General features: G+C 37.8%; 1 protein-coding gene across 1 annotated transcript in view; it reads left to right on the top strand.

Annotated features, from left to right (window-relative positions):
• Positions 1-4549: 4549 nt before the first annotated feature.
• Positions 4550-21900, top strand: part of GLDC (glycine decarboxylase) — a 106778-nt gene continuing 89427 nt past the window's right edge. Inside the window, exons 1-2 of the mRNA XM_074282881.1 lie at positions 4550-5176; positions 5884-5962. Coding sequence (XP_074138982.1) covers positions 4880-5176; positions 5884-5962 — 376 coding nt within the window. The 5' untranslated portion in view covers positions 4550-4879. The remainder of the gene's footprint in view (positions 5177-5883; positions 5963-21900) is intronic.

The raw sequence follows: 21900 nt of genomic DNA, 5'->3' as shown, positions 1-21900 counted from the left end.
CTTCCTCTTTATGAGGCAGTTTGCCCCATTCACATTTATGGTTAGAAGGACTAATTCTATATTGCTTGCCATCCTATTAACCCCTGCTTATGCTTTTCTCCTTTCCTTCCCTCTTACTCCCCTACCCAGTATTAAACTTGTGAACAGCCCTCCCCCACCTTAAAGTTCCTCCCCTTATTTTACCCCTTTTCCTCCAAATTTCTGTATTCCCTTCCCCTTAGTTTACTTCTTCCCTTTCACTTTTCAATGAAGTGGAAGAAGTTTCACCATAAATCGAATATGTGTATTGGTACACACTATGTTCATCTCCTCCTTTCTTTCTCTCAGATACAATAGGTTACCTTTGCCTCTTCATGAGATGTAGTACCACCACTTTACACTTTTTTATGATATAATTTCCTTTACACCTCTAGTTTCTTTTTTTTTTTATTTTATATATATATATATATATATATATATATATTTTATAATATTATCCCTTGTATTCATTTTTCCAAATTACCCCCCCTCCCTCTATTCCCTCCCCCCGACGACAGGCAATACCATACATTTTACATGTGTTACAATATAGTCTAGGTACAATACATGTGTGCGAATATCATTTTCTTGTTGCACAATAAACATTAGAATCCGAAGGTACATGCAACCTGGGCAGACAGATATTAGTGCTAACAATTTTCATTCCCCTCCCAGTGTTTCTTCTCTGGGTGTAGCTACCTCTGTCCATCATTGATCAACTGGAAGTGAGTTGGATCTTCTTTATGTTGAAGATTTCCACTTCCATCAGAATACATCCTCATACAGTATTGTTGTTGAAGTGTACAGTGATCTTCTGGTTCTGCTCATTTCACTCAGCATCAGTTGATTTAAGTCTCTCCAGGCCTCTCTATATTCCTCCTGCTGGTCATTTCTTACCGAGCAATAATATTCCATAACCTTCATATACCACAATTTACCCAACCATTCTCCAACTGATGGACATCCATTCATCTTCCAGTTTCTAGCTACAACAAAAAGAGCTGCCACAAACATTTTGGCACATATATGTCTCTTTCCGCTCTTTAGTATCTCTTTGGGATATAATCCCAGTAGTAGCGCTGCTGGGTCAAAGGGTATGCACAGTTTGATAACTTTTTGGGCATAATTCCAGATTGCTCTCCAGAATGGCTGGATTCTTTCACAACTCCACCAGCAATGTATTAGTGTCCCAATTTCCCCACATCCCCTCCAACATTTGTCATTATTTGTTCCTGTCATCTTAGCCAATCTGACAGGTGTGTAGTGGTATCTCAGAGTGGTCTTAATTTGCATTTCTCTGATCAGTAGTGATTTGGAACACTCTTTCATGTGAGTGGATATAGTTTCAATTTCTTCCTCTGAGAATTGTCTGTTCATATCCTTTGACCATTTATCAATTGGAGAATGGTTCGGTTTCTTATAAATTAGGGTCAGTTCTCTATATATTTTGGAAATGAGACCTTTGTCAGAACCTTTGTTTTTAAAAATATTTTCCCAATTTGTTACTTCCCTTCTAATCTTGTTTGCATTAGTATTATTTGTACAGAAACTTTTTAGTTTGATGTAATCAAAATCTTCTATTTTGTGATCAATAATGATCTCTAGTTCTCCTCTGGTCATAAATTCCTTCCTCCTCCACAAGTCTGAGAGGTAGATTATCCTCTGTTCCTCTAATCTATTTATTATCTCCCTCTTTATGCCTAAATCATGGACCCATTTTGATCTTATCTTGGTATATGTACACCTCTAGTTTCTAAGACAAATTGTACATATGTTCTTTACATATTTTTTTGGCAGAAGTATAGTTCTCAAGATTTCTTTTTACCTTTTTAGAAATCTCTTGAATTCTGTATTTGAAGATCAAACCTTTTATGTAGGTCTGGTTTTTTTCATCAAAAATAGATGGAATTCATTTATTTCGTTAAATGTCCATCTTCTTCCCTGGAAAACGATGCTCATTCTTGCTGGGTAAGTTATTCTTGGCTGCATACCAAGTTCCTTAGCCTTTCGGAATATCATGTTCCAGGCCCTGCGTTCTTTTAATGTGGACGCTGCTAGATCCTGGGTTATCCTTATTGTGGATCCTTCATATCTGAATTGTTTTTTTCTAGCAGCTTCCAATATCTTTTCCTTTGCCTGATGGTTCTTGAACTTGGCCACTATATTTCTTGGCGTTTTGATTTTAGGGTCCCTTTCATTAGGTGATCGATGAATTTTCTCAATGTCTATTTTACCCTCTGTTTCCAAAACGTCTGGGCAGTTCTCTTTGATAATTTCCTCGAAAATGGTGTCCAAGCTCTTTTTTTCCTCCCATTTTTCAGGGAGTCCGATTATTCTCAAATTGTCTCTCCTGGATCTGTTTTCCAAGTCTGTTGTCTTTCTGGTAAGGTACTTGACAGTCTTTTCAATTGTTTCATTTCTCTGGTTTTGCTTGACTCCCTCTTGGTTTCTCCTTGAGTCATTCATTTCTACTTGTTCCAGTCTAATTTTCAATGATGTATTTTCTTCACTCACTTTTTTTATATCTCTTTGTAATTGTCCAATTGAGTTTTTATCTTCTATGGAATTTTTTTCCATTTTATCCATTTTATTTTTTAGAGAGCTGATTTCTTCTTTCAGCTCACTAATCCTGTTTTCCTTGGAATTGTTTACCTTTTCCAGCTCACTAATCCTGTTTTCCTTGGAGTTGTTTACCTTTTCCAGCTCACTAATCCTGTTTTCCTTGGAGTTGTTTACCTTTTCCAGCTCACTAATCCTGTTTTCCTTGGAGTTGTTTACCTTTTCCAGCTCACTAATCTTGTTTCTCAATGATTTGATTTCTTTATCCACTCTGTCTTGAATGCATGGGATGACTTCTCCAGGCTCTTTTGCCAAGCTTCCCTTTCCTTTTCCCATTTCTCTTCCAGCTCTCTTGTAAGAGCCTTTTTGATTTCCTCTATGAGATTCTTTTGTATTGAGGAGCAGCTCATATCCCCCTTAGGGGATTCCTCTGGGGACAGTCTGTTTTTAGTCTCCTCAGTGTTTGAGAGTCTGCTCTCTCTCCATACAAAAGCTGTCAATGGTTAGAGCCCTTTTGAATTTTTTGTTCATTTTGTCAGAGTAGGAATTGAAGAAAACAAATTGACAAGAGAAACAATAGGTCTGTTTTTGGGGGGATGGGGCTGGATGGTATTAATGGGCTTCCTCTACAGACTGGAGGTAGGGCAGCAGAGAGCCACTAACAGAACAGCAATGACTGTACTGAGTCTGGGCTCTGAGGCTCTGAGAACTCGCTGAGTCAGTCCAGGTGGGGGTTGGGGGTGGCCGGGTTCTGAGAGACGCTGGCTTTCTGGGGTTTTAATCTTCACCTCCGGGGTTTACACCCTCTCCACTGCTCCTAGCTTGCTGCCAAGACGGAGCATCCACACTGGGGCAAAAGGCTTTTTTCGCAGAAACGGCAGAGATCACACCCCTCCCCCTCTGGTCTGAGCTGTGTGAGCTGCCTGTCTCGCTCTGGCTTGCCTGCCCCGCTCTGGCTTGCCTGCCCTCAGTCTGCGCCCAGTCTGATTGACCCTCCCCCGAGCAAACACAGACCTTTTCTGGCGACTTTGAAGGATGTCTTCTCTTGGTGATTATTTGTGGATTTCTTTCTGGGTCAAGCATTAAGTCTGAGGCTTGTCATGAAGTAAATTCTGAGAGAAAATGAGGAGCTCAAGCAGCTGTCTGCCTCCACGCCGCCATCTTGGCCGGAAGTCCCCATAAAATACATTTTCAAAAAAAATAATTCAATGATTTGTACCTCAAAGCAGCTTAGAGTATTGTACCTCAGAGAATTTTTGAGCCATGTCACGTGGGAAGTAGCTATTGGCTTGTTTATTACAGAATAAAAGGTATACATGTTTATTATATACATGTTATAATAAGAAATATGTAAAAATATCTAGGTATACACGTTTATTATATACATGTTATAAGAACAGATTATGTACTTATGTGTGATAAATTAGAAATGTACCATGCTTTTAGGAAAGAAAGTAGTGGAGAATATATAAATTTAAATCTTGAGTCTGGTCTAGGCAAATCTTCAATGGCTGGGCAAATCATCTTTCCTCAGTTTTCTCATTTGTAAAATGACTGTGGAGTTGTAGGTATCTACGCTTTCCAGTTGTAACTGAATTGGTCAGCGAGAGATTTTCCCCCTCCCTCTCATTTTTTCACACCCACTCACCTCACATAGAACTTCATTAAGCTTGACTACTTTACATTTTGGGTTGGATTAATTTGGAAGTCTCCTGGAGGTTCTGGCTTCCCTCCCTAGTGGCGATGGGGAAATTGCCAGCCCTCTGTAGGAGTGTCAGTATCCCAGGCTAGTTCTTTTCATACGCTGGTGTGGGGAAAGAGTGGAATGAATTGAGGGGATTGGGGGTGGAGGCAAGCAGAGGGGGCGGGGGCCGCATTGTCTCAATACCCCCCTCCACAGCGTGAACTCCTTTCTTATTGGTTAAAATGTCTCAGAAGGGCGGAGCCTGAGACCCCATTCTCCACCTCATCTTAACCCAGTCAGTCTGGCTCTTCTTTAAGTGAGCCGGGCAGGTGTCTCGGACTAAGAACTTTGTGTGAGCGCTGGACTCTGAGTCTCCGAGTCTTTTCTCCTGCTCCATCCTTCCATCCTTTATCCATTTATCCATCTCTTCCTCCTTCCATCCCAAAGCCGAGGAGGGTCTCAGGAGAAGACATATCCTAGGCTCGGGACTTGCCGGAGACTCAGGTCAAACAGAAGAGCAACCCGAATAGAAGAGAGGGGAGGGGGCCGGGAGGACCACCCCTAGGAATAAAAAGAAAGCGTTGAGCTCAGCCCAGTCCGTAGCTAATAGCCTCGACTATGCAGAGCTGTGTCAAGTGGTGGGGGGGACTGCGCCTCGGCCGAGGGGTGGCTGCGGCCAGTGGCCGCCACTTGCCCGCAGGTCCCACAGGGCCGAGTCCCCTGGCGCGACGCTGGGCGCAGCCGGACCGGGACTACAGCAGCGCTGGCCGCGAGGACCGCAATCCCAGCCCTGGGACCACTGTGACCTCCCGGCACATTGAGCAGCTACTCCCTAGGCATGATGACTTCTCGGAGAGGCACATTGGCCCGAGAGACAAAGAGAAGGGGGAGATGCTGCAGACCTTAGGACTGGCGGTAAGGTCCTTTCATTCCCATTCCCCTTTGGTCCTGCTCATCCTTTGCTCTCTCTCCTCTCCTTAATTGCCCCCAGTCTTTCTACCTCCTGTTTGTCCTAGTCACCCCCGGCCTTCCCCATTTCAGGCTTTTTTCCCCACCACTTAGTTCGGCCCCTTTGGCCCAGGGGCCCTAACTCCTTCTTCCCCAGGCAGCACCACATTTTCCTCTCAGATGGCTTTCTCTCTTGCCTCTGGCTCTGTCTCTTAGCCATGCAAACCTTGAAACTTTCTGGTTTCTTAGGTCGCTTAACTGAGAAGATTGTTGCCTGGGAAAGTGGCCCTTTTCAAGAATTAATAGGTGGATTTGAATAGTTATTCCCTCCTGGTAAATGAGAGAGAGAGAGAGAGAGAGAGAGAGAGAGAGAGAGAGAGAGAGAGAGAGAGAGAGAGAGAGAGAGAGAGAGAGAGAGAGAGAGAGAGAGAGAGAGAGAGAGAGAGAGAGAGAGAGAGAGAGAGAGAGAGAGAGAGAATCAGCCCTTTACAACTGTTGATGCATAATGAGGGTTTTTGTTGTGTTTATTTAAAGTGTTTCAAAGTACTTAAATGCATTCCCCATAAGTCTTTATGGATTTAAAAAAAAATTACAAAAACAATTCCCAAAAGAATAGGCCTATTCATATTAGTTTTTTTTTTTCCTCTGTGTTTTTGGCTCTTTTAAAAATGTAGAGTGTTGATGAATTGATTGAGAAGACAATTCCTGCCAGCATCCGTCTGAGAAGACCCTTGAAGATGGAGGACCCTGTTTGTAAGTAAAATATGGCAATTATCAGGAGACTTCTGAGAAACTTTACCTTGTTCTTGCTGCTTTTGATCTAATTCATTCCCTAATGTTTTAAAAAGGATTTACTCTCGATTCAGTTTTGTTACTGCTCAGTACCACATATCTGCTGATCACAAGAATACCCAAAAGACAAATTAGCTGTAATGTGGGGGTGAGGAAATTGAAGGAAGTGATCCCTGAAATGAATTCAATAAATATTTTTAAAAAATCTTTCAATCTAAGTTCTCTCCCACCTCTCCATCCCTCACCAAAGGCCATTGTAGGGCTGGTTAAGAAGTACCAGTAAGGAAGATTAATACATTCTAAATATCAACATTTTAACTCATAGAGGAAATAAAGGTGAATCCAAAGAAAAATTTAGTTAGAAGCACATTCGAATGAATTGTGAAGGAAACTATGTTTGCTTCCTTGTCCCTTCCTGGAGCTTTGAACTATTTTAGATTCTAAAATTTTAAATAGTCTTATTGATACCCAGAAACATTTATTCTCTGTAGTACTTTGATATGGTTCTACTTGATTCAAGGAGAATGTACTAGATTTCCATCAGCAGAGTATTGTCTTTTAAGCGGGCTGGGGTTGAGAAGTTTAAAAGAAAGGAAGCTGAACCCAATTTGAAATAATAAAGATAGTATCTCTTCTACTTCAGAATTTCTCTAAAGATAGTAGGCAGCTGGTTTTTCAAGTTTTAGGACCAGATGCACACATTAGACACACATGCACTGCACTGGACCTGGTAGTCAGAGAGACAAATTTAAATTCAATTTCAGACATTTACTAGCTATATGATTCTAGACAAATAACTTAATCTCTTTCTGTCTTATTTCTTTCCTCTGTGAAATAGGGATAATGAGAGCATATACCTCATTGGATAACTATAAGGATAAAATAAGATAATATTTGTAAATTGCTTTCAAACCCTAAGCAGCTGTATAAATGCTAGCTATTATTACTGTAGAGATTATGGTAAGTTTCTGATTTGATATTGTCCCTCTATGATAAAGCTCTGGGTAATCGTGATAAAATTTTTATAGCACTTCAAGGCTTGCCAAATGCTTAGTATTTCATTTCTTCTTCACAACAGACTTATGAGATTAAGTACTAAGGGTATTATAATAAAAAATATTTTAAGATTTGTAGAGGATTTTCCATATTTATTTCATGTGATTCTTGCAACAGCCTTATGAGATAGGTTCTAGTATTCCCATTTTACAGATGAAGAAACTGAGGCACAGAGAGAAGTTAAATGACTTACCCAGGGTAGCCCAGATAGGGCATAAGGCAAGATTTGAACTCATGCCTTTTTTACTCCAAATCTAATACTCAATCTACTAATCAGCTTTGTCATCTCAATACTCTTTTCAAATCCCAATGTTTGGATCTGAAGCTAAGAAAAGGTGTGACACGTCTATTGTTACACTAGCACTCTGTTGTCTTCATTTAATCCATTTTAGTCACTGATCATATTGCTCCTTTGTATCTGCTCTCTTGCTTCTACATCAGTACATAGAAGTCTTCTTACACATAGGGACACTTGTAGGTATTCAAGGTAGATTATGAACACAAGCCTCTGCTGATAAAGGTGTAGCACAATTTCTATTATATGGCTCTCCTCTATTATGTTATGACAGGGATAGTAGCAAAATAGAGATTTATTAAGGTTCTTGAACTCCAAATACAGTTACTCTTCCTACTGTATTATAGAGTTAAAACCTGGTTATAAGTCTGGGCTCAGGTGCTCATCAGTGGGGTCTCTTGGGGTCTCAGTTTCTTTATCTATGGCATAAAGGGCTTGGAAGAAAGCTCTTATAAAAATAGCTGTCCTTAATATAGTACTTTAATTCTATAAATTATTTTAAACACCTTATTTCATTTGATTTTCACAGCAATCTTGTAATGTACATACAAGTATTGTCATTTATAAAACAGGCCCCTTTTAGTCTAAAATCCCATTACACTCTTTTTAAAATAATTGATTTAATTTTTTTCTATTAACAAAAACATTTTTTTCCCTCTCATCTTCCCTTTTTATTCCACTGGAGGAAAAAAAGAATGGAATCCTAGTAACAAATATGTATAGTCAAACAAAATAAATTCCATATTGTCCAGGTTTGAAAAATGTGTTGGGGGCAGCTACATGATGTAGTGAATAGAGCACCAACCCTGAAGTCAGTAGGACCTGAGTTCAAATGTGACCTCAGACACTTAACACTTTCTAGCTGTGTGACTCTGGACCAGTCACTTAATCCCCATTGCCTTAGTGGGGGAAAATGTGTCTCATTCTACATACTTAGTCCATTCTCACCTTGTCAAGAGGTGAGTAGCATTCTTCATCATTGGTTCTCTTGCATCATACTAATGATTATGTTTTTCAGAGTCCTAAAGTCTTTTGAAGTTGTTTATACTGTTGAAGCTATTGTCTAAACTATTATCCTGGTCCTGCTCATTTCCCTCTGTATCAATTCATACAAGTCTTCCTAGGCTTCTTTAATATAATCCCCTTCACAATTGCTCATAACCCAATAGTATCCCATTAAATTCATGTACCATAATTGGTTTAGCCATTCTTCAGTAGATGGGTACTCCCTTAGTTATTTGCCACTAAGAAAAGAGCTGTTTAAGAGATAAAGATTAAGATATTAAGACATGTATGTGTATGTTATACATACATTTCCATTCTCTTTGATCTTTTTGGAGTGTGGAGCTACCAGTAGTATTATTGGATGAAAGGTATGCCTTGAGACTATCTCTATTGACTAATTTGTCTTAGACATATATTTTTGTTCAGTTAAAAGTCATTGTGATACAAGAGAAACATCCCTGGATTTGAATTTTAGGCAAGTAATCCCCCCCCCCTCCATGTGTTTTTCCCTCTGTAAAATGAGAGGATTTTCAACAGTCCTTTACAGCTATAAATCTTGTGTTCCATTTGAAGAAACTTGTCTTTGGAATTTAAAAATAATTTAAAGTATGAAATATTATGATTATGGAAAGTAGGTCCCTCACAGTGGTGCCTTCATGAAAATTTTAAAGAACTTTTAGAGGACATATTTAACTTGGTGAAAGTGTCCTTAAAATATTTGAAAAGCTATCCTGAAGAATATTCAGTTTTGAAAACCTGTCAATATTGTTTCATTTTTGAGCTCCACTATGTTTTGTTTTGCTTGAATAATCTGAGCATAAGGGAATTTGGCTCTCCCCGCCTCTTTCTTTCTTTGCTAGTGTGCTCATGGTAAGCAATTTGCAATTTGAGTGTAAACTTTAAACCTTGAAGCCTCTGTGGGGTTCTGGGCCAGTTCAATCTGGTTGGTTCAGGATAAGATCCTAGAGCAGGCAAGGGCACCCACACGCGTGCGTGCTCTCACACACACACACACACACACACACACACACACACACACACACACACACACACACACACACACAGTGCCAGGGTACTAGATCTGGAAAAGGCTGGTTTTCTTTATTAATAAAACAATTGGTAAGTAGTTGGTTTCTCAGAAATGTAATGCTTAACTCTGATACATCAGAAATGCATTGTCCCCCTTGATTCATATGCTGAGTCTGAATGATGACTAATGAATGTTTAATTCTTGGCAAGAATAAAGTACACGTGGTCATTGTTTCAGGTCAGTAGCAGATCAAAATTTTCTTTGATGAAAATCTTCACAAATTGGGAATCCTGGACCAAACAATCATATGAATAACCCTCTTATCTTCCAACAGTTTTCTGGCTGAGGATTAGCCAGAAAACTCTCAGTCATGAGAGTTTTAAAGCTGAGTGCTAGAAGGGACATTAGAGATCATCTAATCAGACCCTTCACCCCCTTCATTTTACAGATGCGGAACCAAAGACTAGAATGGTAGATGACTTGACCCACATAGGTATTTAACATCTCATGATTTAAATGTAGTGTTTAATTCCAAATCCACTGTTTCTAAATATATATATATATATATTTATTTATTCCAAACATTTTTAAGGTGGCTGGAGACAGGAAAGAGAAGCACTAACTACTAAAGAGGGTGAGGAAAGATTACCTGTAGGAAATGGCACTTGATTAAAACCTGGAGGGAAACCAGGAATTCTAAGAGACGGCTGGTGGTTTGGTGGTTAGAGCACTGGACCAGAGTCAAGAACTCATGAGTTCAAATCCAGCCTTAGACACTTACTACCTGTGTGATGGAGGGCACAAGCACCTTAACCAATCTCTGTCTACTTCAGTTCTCTCATTTGTAAAATGAGGATAATAATAGTACCTACTTCCTAGAGCTGTTGTGAGAATCAAATGAGATAATATTTGTAAAGCATTTAGCACAGTGTCTGACACGTAGTAGTGGCTTAATAAATGTTTCTTCCTTTCTCCAGAGGTGGGGCGGTAATAAATTTTAAATACAGAACCTGGCCTTTGCAAAGTCAAGAAAGCAGGAAATTGAATGTCCAAAGTAGACAACAGGAAGCAAGACAGTTTGTCTGGGATATCAAGTATATGAGAAGGAGTAATGCAAAGTCATTCTAGAAAGATAGACTGGTGCCAGAGAGTTTTTTATTTTGTTCTGGAGGCTATAGGGAACTATTGAAACTTCCTGAATAGAAGAATGACCAGAACTGTAGGAATACTAATTTGTAGACATGTAGATGTTATTTGGAGGGGGAGAGTGAAGGCTAAATGTTCAAATAAGAGGTTTATTCAGTAATCCCAGTGAAAGGTGAACATGGTCCTCAACTAAGTAAGTGTCTGTGTGAGGTGAGAGAAAGCAATAGGTACAAGAGAGTTGCCTAGCTATAAATGACAAGGTGACAACTTATTACATATGGGGACTGAGGGTGAAGTAAGTCATTCAGTCAATAAACATTTAAGTGTCTACTATGTGACAGACAGGGAGAGAGTCAGGAATGATTCCTAGCTTTTGAATTTTAGTAACTAGGAGGATGTTGGTTTCCTTTATATAAAGAAGGAAGTTAGAACAAAAGTCTTTGTGTATATAGAGTGTTTGAGATGTCCATGGGACATCAAGTCCAAAAAAGCAATTGATATTGTGTGCCTGGAGCTCAGGAGAGAGTCTGCACCCTTCTACTCTCACTCATGATAATACATAGACTAGCCCCTTCTCAGAGCTAACTTCTCAGAGCTACTTATCATACTAATGATTTTGACCAATCAAGTAATCAGTAAATATTTATTAAATGCCTACTATGTGCCAAAGACTGTGCTGCGTCCTGAGGATACAAAAACAGGCAAAAGATAGATCTTGCCTTCAAAGAGCTCACAATTTAATGGAAGTCACATGTTACCAAACATTAATAAAAATCAAGGGATAGTATAAAAATAAAACTATCCAAGGTAATGACTGCCCCCATAATGCATTTGCTGCTTGTATGACTGAGCAAATTTTTTATCTTTACTAGATCTTAGTTTGTTCAAGATTAAAATGAGATCATTAGAAAAGAGGATGTTTAAGCATCCTTCCAGTTCTAAATGTTAAGATCCTAATTTCCATGACGTAAGATGGGGGGGCATTGGAAGGTATAAAAATTGGCTACCTCTGCCTGATGCCTCAGCTTATCCTGGGCACCCTAGGACTGGAGAGAAATCTTCCAATGATTGTGACAGGTAGGTGGGGAAGAGAGAAGAACATTGTTGCATAATCCTGCTGGAAGCATGCTATCACACAACTCTACCTCTCCTTAGCTAACCCCAAGATAATCTGGGATAAGGCCAGTGCCTCTCCCCATCCCCTTTAACCCCATGGTTGATTGAAAAGCTACGTTATGGCCACTTATTAACTTTTTCATTAAAAAATATTCCCAAGAACAGCTTGGCTGTGAATTCTTAAATTAATGGTAGGACTATTCTCCTTAATTACTCCTGCTTTTCTAACACTCAAATTGTGAAGATTATTATTATTTTTTGCTTTTATGCTCATATTGATAAGATTATAGATCCAACAGGAGTAACATGAATAAATCTGATCGAACTTTACCACCTTTTTGGGCTTGTACTTTGCAGTGATCATATTGTTGGAACAGATCATGGGATTTTAAAGCTAGAAGTGACCTTAAGAGACCAATTAGTACAAACTCATTATTTAACAGATGAGGAAACTGAGGCCCCCAAAAGGAAAGCTGTTTGCTTTATGTTTTCTAGCTTTTAAATGATAGAGCAAATGCTTGAACTCAAACTTTTAAATTGCAAAGCCAACTTTTTCCTGGGTGAGATGCTTAGTCCAGACTCCTCTCAGAGCCAACTTAGTCATATGGTACAAGGGCAGCTAAGTGGCCCAGTGGATAAAACAGCAGCCCTGAAGTCAGGAGGACCTGAGTTCAAATCTAGTCTTAAACACTAAACACTATCTAGCTGTGTGACCATGGGCTCAGCAAAACAAATAAATAAAAATATATAGTCATATGGTACATACCAAACTAATGATTTTGACCAATTAAGCAATCAGTAAATATTTGTTAAGTATGTACATGTTACCAAACATTAATTAAAAAGCAAAAAATGTACAGCATAAAAATAAACTCTTCACCCTAAAGCAAATTAGAAGCAATAACTAAAAGAGGAAGAGAGAGGGCATTTCTAGAGGCACATATCCCATGCTGTCATGATATCAGCAAGAAATCATATAGCTGAGAGCCAAAATGTTCTTTTGATCTTTTTTTTTCTTTTAAATATAGCCTCACCATAAGAAAGGATAATAAAACATGAGAGTAAAGCTATGGGGAGGTCTCATTTCTTTCTTTTTTTTTTTTTTTGAGTGAGCAATGTCTGTATTATTGTCATATGATTAAAGTCTGGGATTAGCCTTCAACTCAGACCAAGTTGGGGATGTTGATTTTGGACTTAGTTAAAAAGATCAGTTAGGGAAGAGGGAACAAGAATTTAATGCAACTTAGCTCAATTTATCCGAATGAACATTTTTATTAATTGCTTAATTTAATTAATTTTCACTTCATACTAGCTATTTAGGGAAATGAAAGGTTTGGAACTTCTCTCATGTAATTTATAGTCTAGTAGGGAGCTAAGGCTATAGAGGAGTGTATACTTTACTTGGTGTGGTGGAGAGAGTATTAGGTCTTGGAATTAGAAAGGGTCATCTTCCCGAATTAAAAACTGGCTTCAGATACTTAGTAACAGTGTGACCCTGGGCAAGTCATGTAGTCTGTTTGCCTCAGTTTCCTCATCTGTGAAAATGAGCTGGAAGAGGATATTGGCAAAACACTCCAGTATCTTTGCCAAAAAAACCCTCAGTGGGGTTATGAAGAGTCAGCCATAACAGAAAAAATGACTGAAAAAGACCATACACAGATAACTTCAATTCACAATATTACATGACACTGTATTACTAGAAAGGTGCAAAAGTAAAGTATACATTTTCTGTATATGTTTCTGGATGACTGGGATGAACTTTTAAGGCTTCTACAACTTTGTGGGCTTATGTTTGTTATTCATTTCTGGATAGAGTTTCCAAGCAGTGAGGAAGAATAGGTCGAAGGGTGATCTTGAAATCTGGAAGATTAAGACACAAATTTGCCTATGATGTGGACAAATCACTAAACTCTTACTCTTGTAAGCAATTGTCTAAACCCATAAATTCCAGATAATCCACTATCTGAATATATGGAAGGAAGCTTTACATCAGGAATTTCCTATGGGGATGAAATCACTGGAATAAAGACTGAAATAAAGTTCATAAAAGTGATTAAATTTCTTTTAAAGGCATTACACATTGATTGTAAAGAAAATGGAGCTGGAGAAGTCTCAATTTGTGGCCCTTTTCTGGAAGAGATGAGTGAGAGTGAGAGTTATAAATAAACCAAGTGCAAAGACAAGTAGGCAGCACAGAGTTCTCTCATACAAGAATGTGGTTGTTTCTATGTCTTGATTTTTCCTTTTTTTTGATCATCTTTAAATCACCAAATAGTTAATCAAATAGATATTTATCATTATTTACTGATCACATTTGTCATTATTATTATTTTATTAGAGCTTTTTAATTTTCAAAAATATATGCATGGATAATTTTTCAACCCTTATAAAACCTTATATTTTAATTTTCCCCCCTTCTCCTCATCCTCATCCCTAGATGGCAAGTAATCCAATATATGTTAAACATGGTAAACTATATGTCATCATTATTATTTTTTACCAAATTGAAAGATACTGTATTTCATGTTGGCACCAACATGGGCTCCCTCTTTGTGTTCTAAGAGCTCTTCAATCAGTCTCTAATAGAGGGGGAAAGAGAAGGTATAGTGAAAAAAGAACTTATATTCTAGTTCTGTTACTTACTAGTTATGTGATTTTAGAAGAAAGAAAAAAAAGCATATTAAGCATCAACTATATGCCAGGTACTGTGCTAAGCTCTTTTAAAAGTATTATTTCATTTGATCCTCACAACAACCCTGAAAAGTAAATACCATTATTATCCCCATTTTATAGCTAAGGAAACATTTTATAATTATTCCCATTTTAAGGCTAAGAGTTGAAAGGGACCTGTAAAATTACAATAGCTATTTCCTGCATCACAAGTTTGCCCAGCAGGTCAAATGACACAATATGACAAAAACACTTTACAGAGATTCAATGGAATGAAAGGATTAAAAAAAAAACAACAACCCTGAGTTTGAGGCTTGTTACTGTAACTATGGCAGACAGAAATTAAGGGATTTAATCATAATTATAATGCTATTAAATGTCTGAGGCTAAATTTGAACTCCTTTCTTTCTAATTCTAAGCCCAAAGTTTTATCTACTTAAAAAAATCATCCACAGATCATGTAATTTGTAAAATTACATGATAACTATATTACCAAAGGGATGCAAAGTCAAGATTTCAATTCCTAAATATGTTCCTGAATGACCAGGATGAACTTTTAAGGCTTCTATAACTTTGTGGGCTTATGTTTGGTTATTCATTCCTGGATAGAGTTCACACATAGTTACCTCTGAACAAATCATTTGACCTCACTCCAGGAATTCACACTGGATAATTCTGCCTTCTATCTCTAAATCCTATATTAGTCAACTGGAAATCATATTGGAGACTATTAAGAGATTACTATGTCTTTCTTTAGTACTATGTTTTTTCTCTAGTAGGTAGTTCATTAAGAAACAGTCTGTTCATTGCTTTCCTTTTATCCTTAAAGGAAATAAGAATGAATGCTTATAGAGATTCAGGAGGGAAGGAAATTATACTTTATCGTCTCCTCTTTCTAACATGTGGATTCTTATTTCCTACTGTATGTATTGCTTTCTTCTAGAGCAGTCAGGTCATCTGGAATTCAGAGTTTCCACATGTAACAAGCAGTGATACACCCCTATAATCTTCTCAGAAAAGATGAGGAAGGTCAAGAAAGTGTACTTGTACTTCTCCCTAGAAATACTTTATGTCAAGGGAATGGTATGTGGATGAAGGGTAGATCTTTCCCCCTCATTGAGAGTAGTACCTATTCCAATAACTATTCCAATAATCCAAATTTGAATCAACATCAGTTTGAGAAGAAAAGCAGAGGAAAAAGGAATGGCAAGAGAATGGAAAACAGAATAGATACCTCAGGATATTGCATTAGAGGGAGGTGCATATTAGAATTCAGATCCCAGGAGACAGTGGAAGGGGCACATGAGCAGGGGAAGAAAGAGGTGAAAAAGACACCAGCATGACACAGAATATACCATCATAGTCTATCCCACCAATAGCTGTAGAATTGTAATAATAAGAACCAGAAGAGATAATAGAGTTTATTTATTTCAACTTCCTTACTTCAAAGACAAGGAAATTCACAGGAGTAGCAGAGCTGGAATTTGAACACAGATCCTCCTGACTTCAAACTCAGAGATATTTTCATTGAATTAGAGTGATGTTGATATTAATGAAATTTATTTCTAAGGCAAATTAGCCAGCCAGAAAAGTGAGATTCATATTGTGTCAGAGCTGAAAGGGACTTGTAAAATTACAATAGCTGTTTCCTGTATCACAAGTTTGCCCGGCAGGTCAAATGAAATAATATGACAAAAACACTTTACAGAGATTCAATGTAATGAAAGGATTAAAAAAAAACCTGAGTTTGAGGCTTGTTACTGTAACTATGAGTAAATCACTTCACTTGTCTAAGTTTAGTTTTCTCATCTATAAAGTGGGGTAATAATATTTTCACCTATTTATCCCACACAGTTAATGTGAAGTGTTTTATAAATATCTAAAAATTATAAAAAGATGTTCTACATGTAGAATTTGTTTCCTTTTTGTAATTTCATAAATTCTCCTTAATTTTTCTGTTTCTTTATATTCCCCTACACTTTCAGTGAAATGACTCATTAACTATAGCACAGAATAATGGAAATAACAGGGAGATAATGTGTTCAAATTTTAGAACTGCTACTTTTTGGGTGTGCGTATATAAAATAATTTGGGTTAAGTGACTTGTCCAGGGTTACACAGCCAAGTAAATGTTAAGTGTCTGAGGCTGTATTAGAACTCAGGTCCTCCTGACCTGACTCCAGGATCCAGAGCTACCTCCTAGCTGCCCACTCTTGTACTTTACAATGTAGACATGTGAGTGTGGCTAGTCTATGCCTTAGTTTCCTCATCTATAAAGTGGAGATAATAATAACCCTATTTCATAGGGTTGTTGTGAAGTTCAAATGAGACAACATATAAAAGTGTTTTGCAAATCTTAAAGCATTATAAGTTACTTCATCTCCCTCAGCTTCAGATTTTTTTCTGCATAAAATGGAGCACTGGTCTAGGTGTCTTCTAAATCTAAATCATATAATACTCCTCCAGTTTATCAAATTATTGAATTTAACATTAGCTAGGGAAAAGAGCAGTGTGGATTTCATTGATCTCTTAACACATTTCTGATATAATGTCTTTAAAAAGGAAACTTTTTCCAAATTAGTAACAGTGTAACCATAAAGTGTGTGTGTGTTTTGTGCACATATGTGCACATAGTTACACTTACATATATGCATGAGAAGTAAGATGACAGAAGTAGAAATTTCCTTAAAAACTCTTTTTTTTTTTCAGTATCTTGAGATCTGATCTAGAAATAGGAGGGACTGCAAATGTTGTGTAATCCAGGCTTCTCATTCTACAGAAAAGGAAATTGAAGCCCAAAGAAGGGAAATTTCTTGTTCCTGATTTAAAACAAGAATCTTTTCCACTATCAGGTTGTTGCAATTTGTCATTTGTTCTCAAATAGGACCATGACATCAGGAAGATGATGCCATGGCATGCAAGTGAATTGAATTGAAGGGAGGGAGGGCTGTGCAAGGTCACCTGCCTCACTTTCTCCTCTGGGTCAAGTGGCAAGATATAGATCTGGATGCTGGAGATGGCCCTGGAGTGATGTATTGGTAGAATTCTGTGATTTGTAGTTTGAGAAGCAAACAGGCAGAAACTTAGGTGTTTTAGAGACAGAAAGATCGGTTTCTCTAATAGAAAGGCAGGATGGTAAGTAGAAATGCTTATTGGATTTGATGTAATCCTAGTTCTGCCACTTACTACCTGTGTACTCCTTACCTCTCTAGCCTTCAGTGACCAATTTTGGACTCATTGATGTCTAAGTCCCCTTCCAGCTGTATAGACTGTAAATCTGAATATCATGTCTATACTTCACTAGCAAAGTGTCCATGGGGAAGACACTTTACTTTTCAGTTTCCTTACCTGAAAATGGGTTTAATATTTTCACTACTTCACAGGGCAATTGTGAGCTAAGGATGACAAAAACAATTATTAATAAGGATAGTAACAATTTAGAGAACAACAATTTATTAGAGAGGGTCTGATTTTAAGGTGAAGTGTTTAAACAGGAAAAGTGAAGTAGAATTTCCACCAAAAATGATATTAAATTAAAAAGTTTCATCTGATTTTCAAAGACTGACAGGGCAGAAAGGGACATTAGAGATAATTTAGTACATTTTACAAATGAGATGAAGTGATTTACTCAAAGGTATAGAACTAATAGATGAAGAAGATGACTCAAACTCAGGACTTCTTATTCTAGAATCAATCTTCTTTCCATTACATATTGATGCATCTTTTTTTTTTTTTTTGTGGGGGAGGGGGGGTGGGAGGGAAGGTTAGGGTAGGTGTGAAGGAAGTAGAAAAAAGATGAGAGAAGAGGTAAGTATATGTTTTTGTATGGTGGTGACTGGAGTCTGAAATTCCCATGTTCCATTTCATTTCTGTTGCTGAATAGATTTAGAGAAAGTCACTTAGGTAATGGGCAGTTTCCATGGGAAATTTGTTATCTAATCTCAACTGACAGCTCATTTCTGTAAAATAATCCTTTTTCTACTTTCTAATTGATTTTTTAGAACACTCCCCACATTGACTATTCTAAACCTTTTCTACAGAAACTTCCCAAACTATTCCTCCCTCAGCCTTTATAGCTGAAGACATACTTTTATCCTTTACTGGAAAAATTTACTATGGACCTTCATTCACTCTGATCATTCATTGTTTCTTCTTCCTTTCTCTTCATCTCACAGCCCCTTGACCTAATCACCTATTTCTCCTCCTGTACTCCATTCTCTAATGAAGAGTTGTCCCTTTTCCTTGCCAGAGTCATCTTTTTATATATACCCTTGATTCCATTTCCTCTCACTTCTGTTGGGGTACTGTCCCCTCCATCATCGTTTTCTCTCTCTAATCTTTAATTTCTCCCTACCTACTGATTTCTATCCTATTATCCAATTTCCCCCTATCCTTAGGAAACTGTCACTAGATCTTGCTATTTTATGAGCTGTTGTTCTATCTCCTCCTTTTCCACAAAACTTCTTTGGAAAATGTTTCCAATATTTTACTTCATTTTACTCTAAATGCTCTACAATCAGGTTTCCTACCTCTTCACTTAGCTGAACCTGCCTTTTTCAAAAACACCAGCGATCTCTTAATTGTCAATTCTGATGATTTTTTTCCTAAATCATTACAATCTCTCTGCAACATTTGGTATTGTTTACCATTGTCTTCTAAATACTCTTCTCTTTTGACTTATATGACACTGCTTTTTTTCTTAGTTCTTCTTGTAAGATTGCTTTCTCTCAGTCTCTTTTTCTAGTTTGATATCCTATAATCCTATAACTGTGCTTATCCTTCAAGGCTCTGTGCTGGCCTTTTTTTTTTTTTCCTGATGATTTTAGGATCTATATTTCTAGCCTTAGTCTCTTGCAAGGGCTCTAATTCCACAGCAGCAATTTCTGAATAGGCATTGCAAATTTAGATGTCCATATATATCTCAAATTCATCATGTCCCAAATTGAACATGCTATATTTCCCCCCAAAATTACTGTCTTTTGAACTTCCCTATTTCTATTTAAAATACTACCATCTTTCCAGTCACCCAGTCACTATTATCATTGATTCCTCACTCATTTTCATCACAAATATCCAATTACTTCCCTAGTCTTATTTCTGCAAGCACAACATCCCTTGCATCTGTTTCTTCCTCTCCATTCACAAACTACCAGCCTAGTTCATTCTCTTACCATTTGTCACCTGGACTATTGCAATAGCTTTCCTATTGATCTCTGCTTAAAGCTCTCTTGTCTAATCTTTCACTCAAATCCCAGGGATTTTCTGAAAGCAAAAGTTGGACCATGTCTCTCCCAGGACCCGTAAATTACAATGGCTTCCTATCACCTCCAGGATCAAATATAAATTCCTCTGTTCTGCATTTAAAACCATTCCTAATTTTATCCTAACTTACCTTTCCATCCTTCTTGCACATGAGTCCTCTTCCATATACATTACAATCCAGCCAAACTGTTTCTCTTATTTTTCGTAAAGAGAAATTTTTCGTAAAGAGAATTCCATCTTTTGTCTCTGTGCCTCTGCACAGGTTGTCTCCCCATTTAGAATTTGTTCCCTTCACATGACTCATGTACTGTTTTCTACAGGAGGCCATTTTTTATGTTCTTCTCAACTGCTATTTTCTTCTCCTGAATATCATCCCTTATTTCCTTATTTCCTCCTTCCTTCTCTCCCTCCTTCCCTCCCTCCTTTTCTCCTTTCCTCCCTCCTTTCCTCCTTTTCTCCTTTCCTCCCTCCTTCCTTCCCTCCCTCCTTTTCTCCTTTCCTCCCTCCTTCCCTCCTTCCCTCCTTCCTTCCTCCTTTCCTCCCTCCCTCCCTTCTTTCCTCCTCCCTCCCTCCCTTCCTCCCTCCCTCCCTCCCTTCTTTCCTCCTCCCTCCCTCCCTTCCTCCCTCCCTCCCTCCCTTCCTCCCTCCCTTCCTCCCTCCCTCCCTCCCTCCCTCCCTTCCTCCCTCCCTCCCTCCCTTCCTCCCTCCCTCCCTCCCTCCCTCCCTCCCTCCATTATTTCCTTCCTTCCTCCCTTCCTCCCTTCCTCCCTTCCTTCCTTCCTTTCTTTCTTTCTTTCTTTCTTTCTTTCTTTCTTTCTTTCTTTCTTTCTTTCTTTCTTTCTTTCTTTCTTTCTTTCTTTCTTTCTTTCTTTCTTTCTTTCTTTCTTTCTTTCTTTCTTTCTTTCTTTCTTTCTTTCTTTCTTTCTTTTCTTTCTTTCTTTCTTTCTTTTCTTTCTTTCTTTCTTTTCTTTCTTTCTTTCTTTTCTTTCTTTCTTTCTTTTCTTTCTTTCTTTCTTTCTTTCTTTCTTTCTTTCTTTTCTTTCTTTCTTTCTTTCTTTCTTTTCTTTCTTTCTTTCTTTCTTTTCTTTCTTTCTTTCTTTCTTTCTTTCTTTGAACTGACATGCCCATGGTTACGTACCTAATAAATATCAAGACATGGGATTATTGTTGAAATTTCCATTTCAATTGACATAAGGAATACTTTCCAATAATAAGTGCATTCTGGCTTTTTCTTCAGGAATGCTTAACAACCTAATCAACTCATTCCTGCTAGGAAGTATTTCTTTTGATTTCTTTGAGATCTTATCATGTACTATAGCATCTCTGTTTTCTATAAGTGGCAGAAGGAACTTTTTTTCTCTCTTATTCTGAAAGTTTCTCTAAGTAGGCAATAAAAGAACATTAACTCTGAACTTCTGAAAGAGTCAGCAGTGATTCAACATCCATGAATTCTCCTCACCTATGAATTCTAAGGTCAGAGAGATCAATGAACTCTGTTCTTGGTACATTGAGGCCAATGTGTTTTCCTTTGCATTACGAAATGCACTGAGTTAAAGGAATAAATAAGGTCATGAGTAGTCATTCATTCAACAAAGAAAGAATTGCCAGCTCAGGTTCTTGAGGGATTACTTGACTACTTTTAGGGGAGGGAGCACATCATTCGGGCTGCCCTAGAAAACTGGAGGCAAGGATATTGGGAATGATGGCAGCTTTCCAGGTGTTTCTTAATAGGTCCTTACTTTCTTTTTCTCTCTTGGTTGGCTACATTTTTTTGATTCACATTCTGAAAGGAAGCCATTTACAGGAATTAGAGCCACAAAAAGGGAGGATGTTTTTGTAGAATATAGAGCTATGAGCAGAGAAAAGTCTATTACTGTGAATTTTGCTTAGGAGATTGCTTTTTTCCTTTTATGACACATTGTCCACTTTGTTCATACAGGTAAGGATAACAAGTCATGTAACAAGGATTTTGATGAAATTAAAAAAAAACAGGGATCTTTCTTTCTTACATGGCAAGCAATTCCAATAGAATTGGAATAAATTATTTTATATTCTTTGAACAGGGATGGGGGAGAGGAGAGAATGAGATTTTAATTTTAACAGAGCATTGCTTTCTTTGGTTTTGAGGCTTCATAGAGAGGGACATGATCAATGGGTTTAAAAACTTTTCTTTGACTGACTGGTCAATGTCAGATAAGTTGTTTTTCTCTTCCTATTCCCTCTTCATCATCTATAGCTTGTTCACACAGGGTTTCATTGAAACATCATGTTATAACCACAGGAGTTGTAATGTTGGTCTAGGGTTCAATAAGACATTTG

This window comes from Sminthopsis crassicaudata, chromosome 1 (genome assembly GCF_048593235.1).
Source record: "Sminthopsis crassicaudata isolate SCR6 chromosome 1, ASM4859323v1, whole genome shotgun sequence".
NCBI classification, from domain to species: Eukaryota; Metazoa; Chordata; class Mammalia; order Dasyuromorphia; family Dasyuridae; genus Sminthopsis; species Sminthopsis crassicaudata.
Note: the sequence above shows the minus strand (reverse complement) of the source record. Positions and strands in the feature narration are given on the sequence as shown.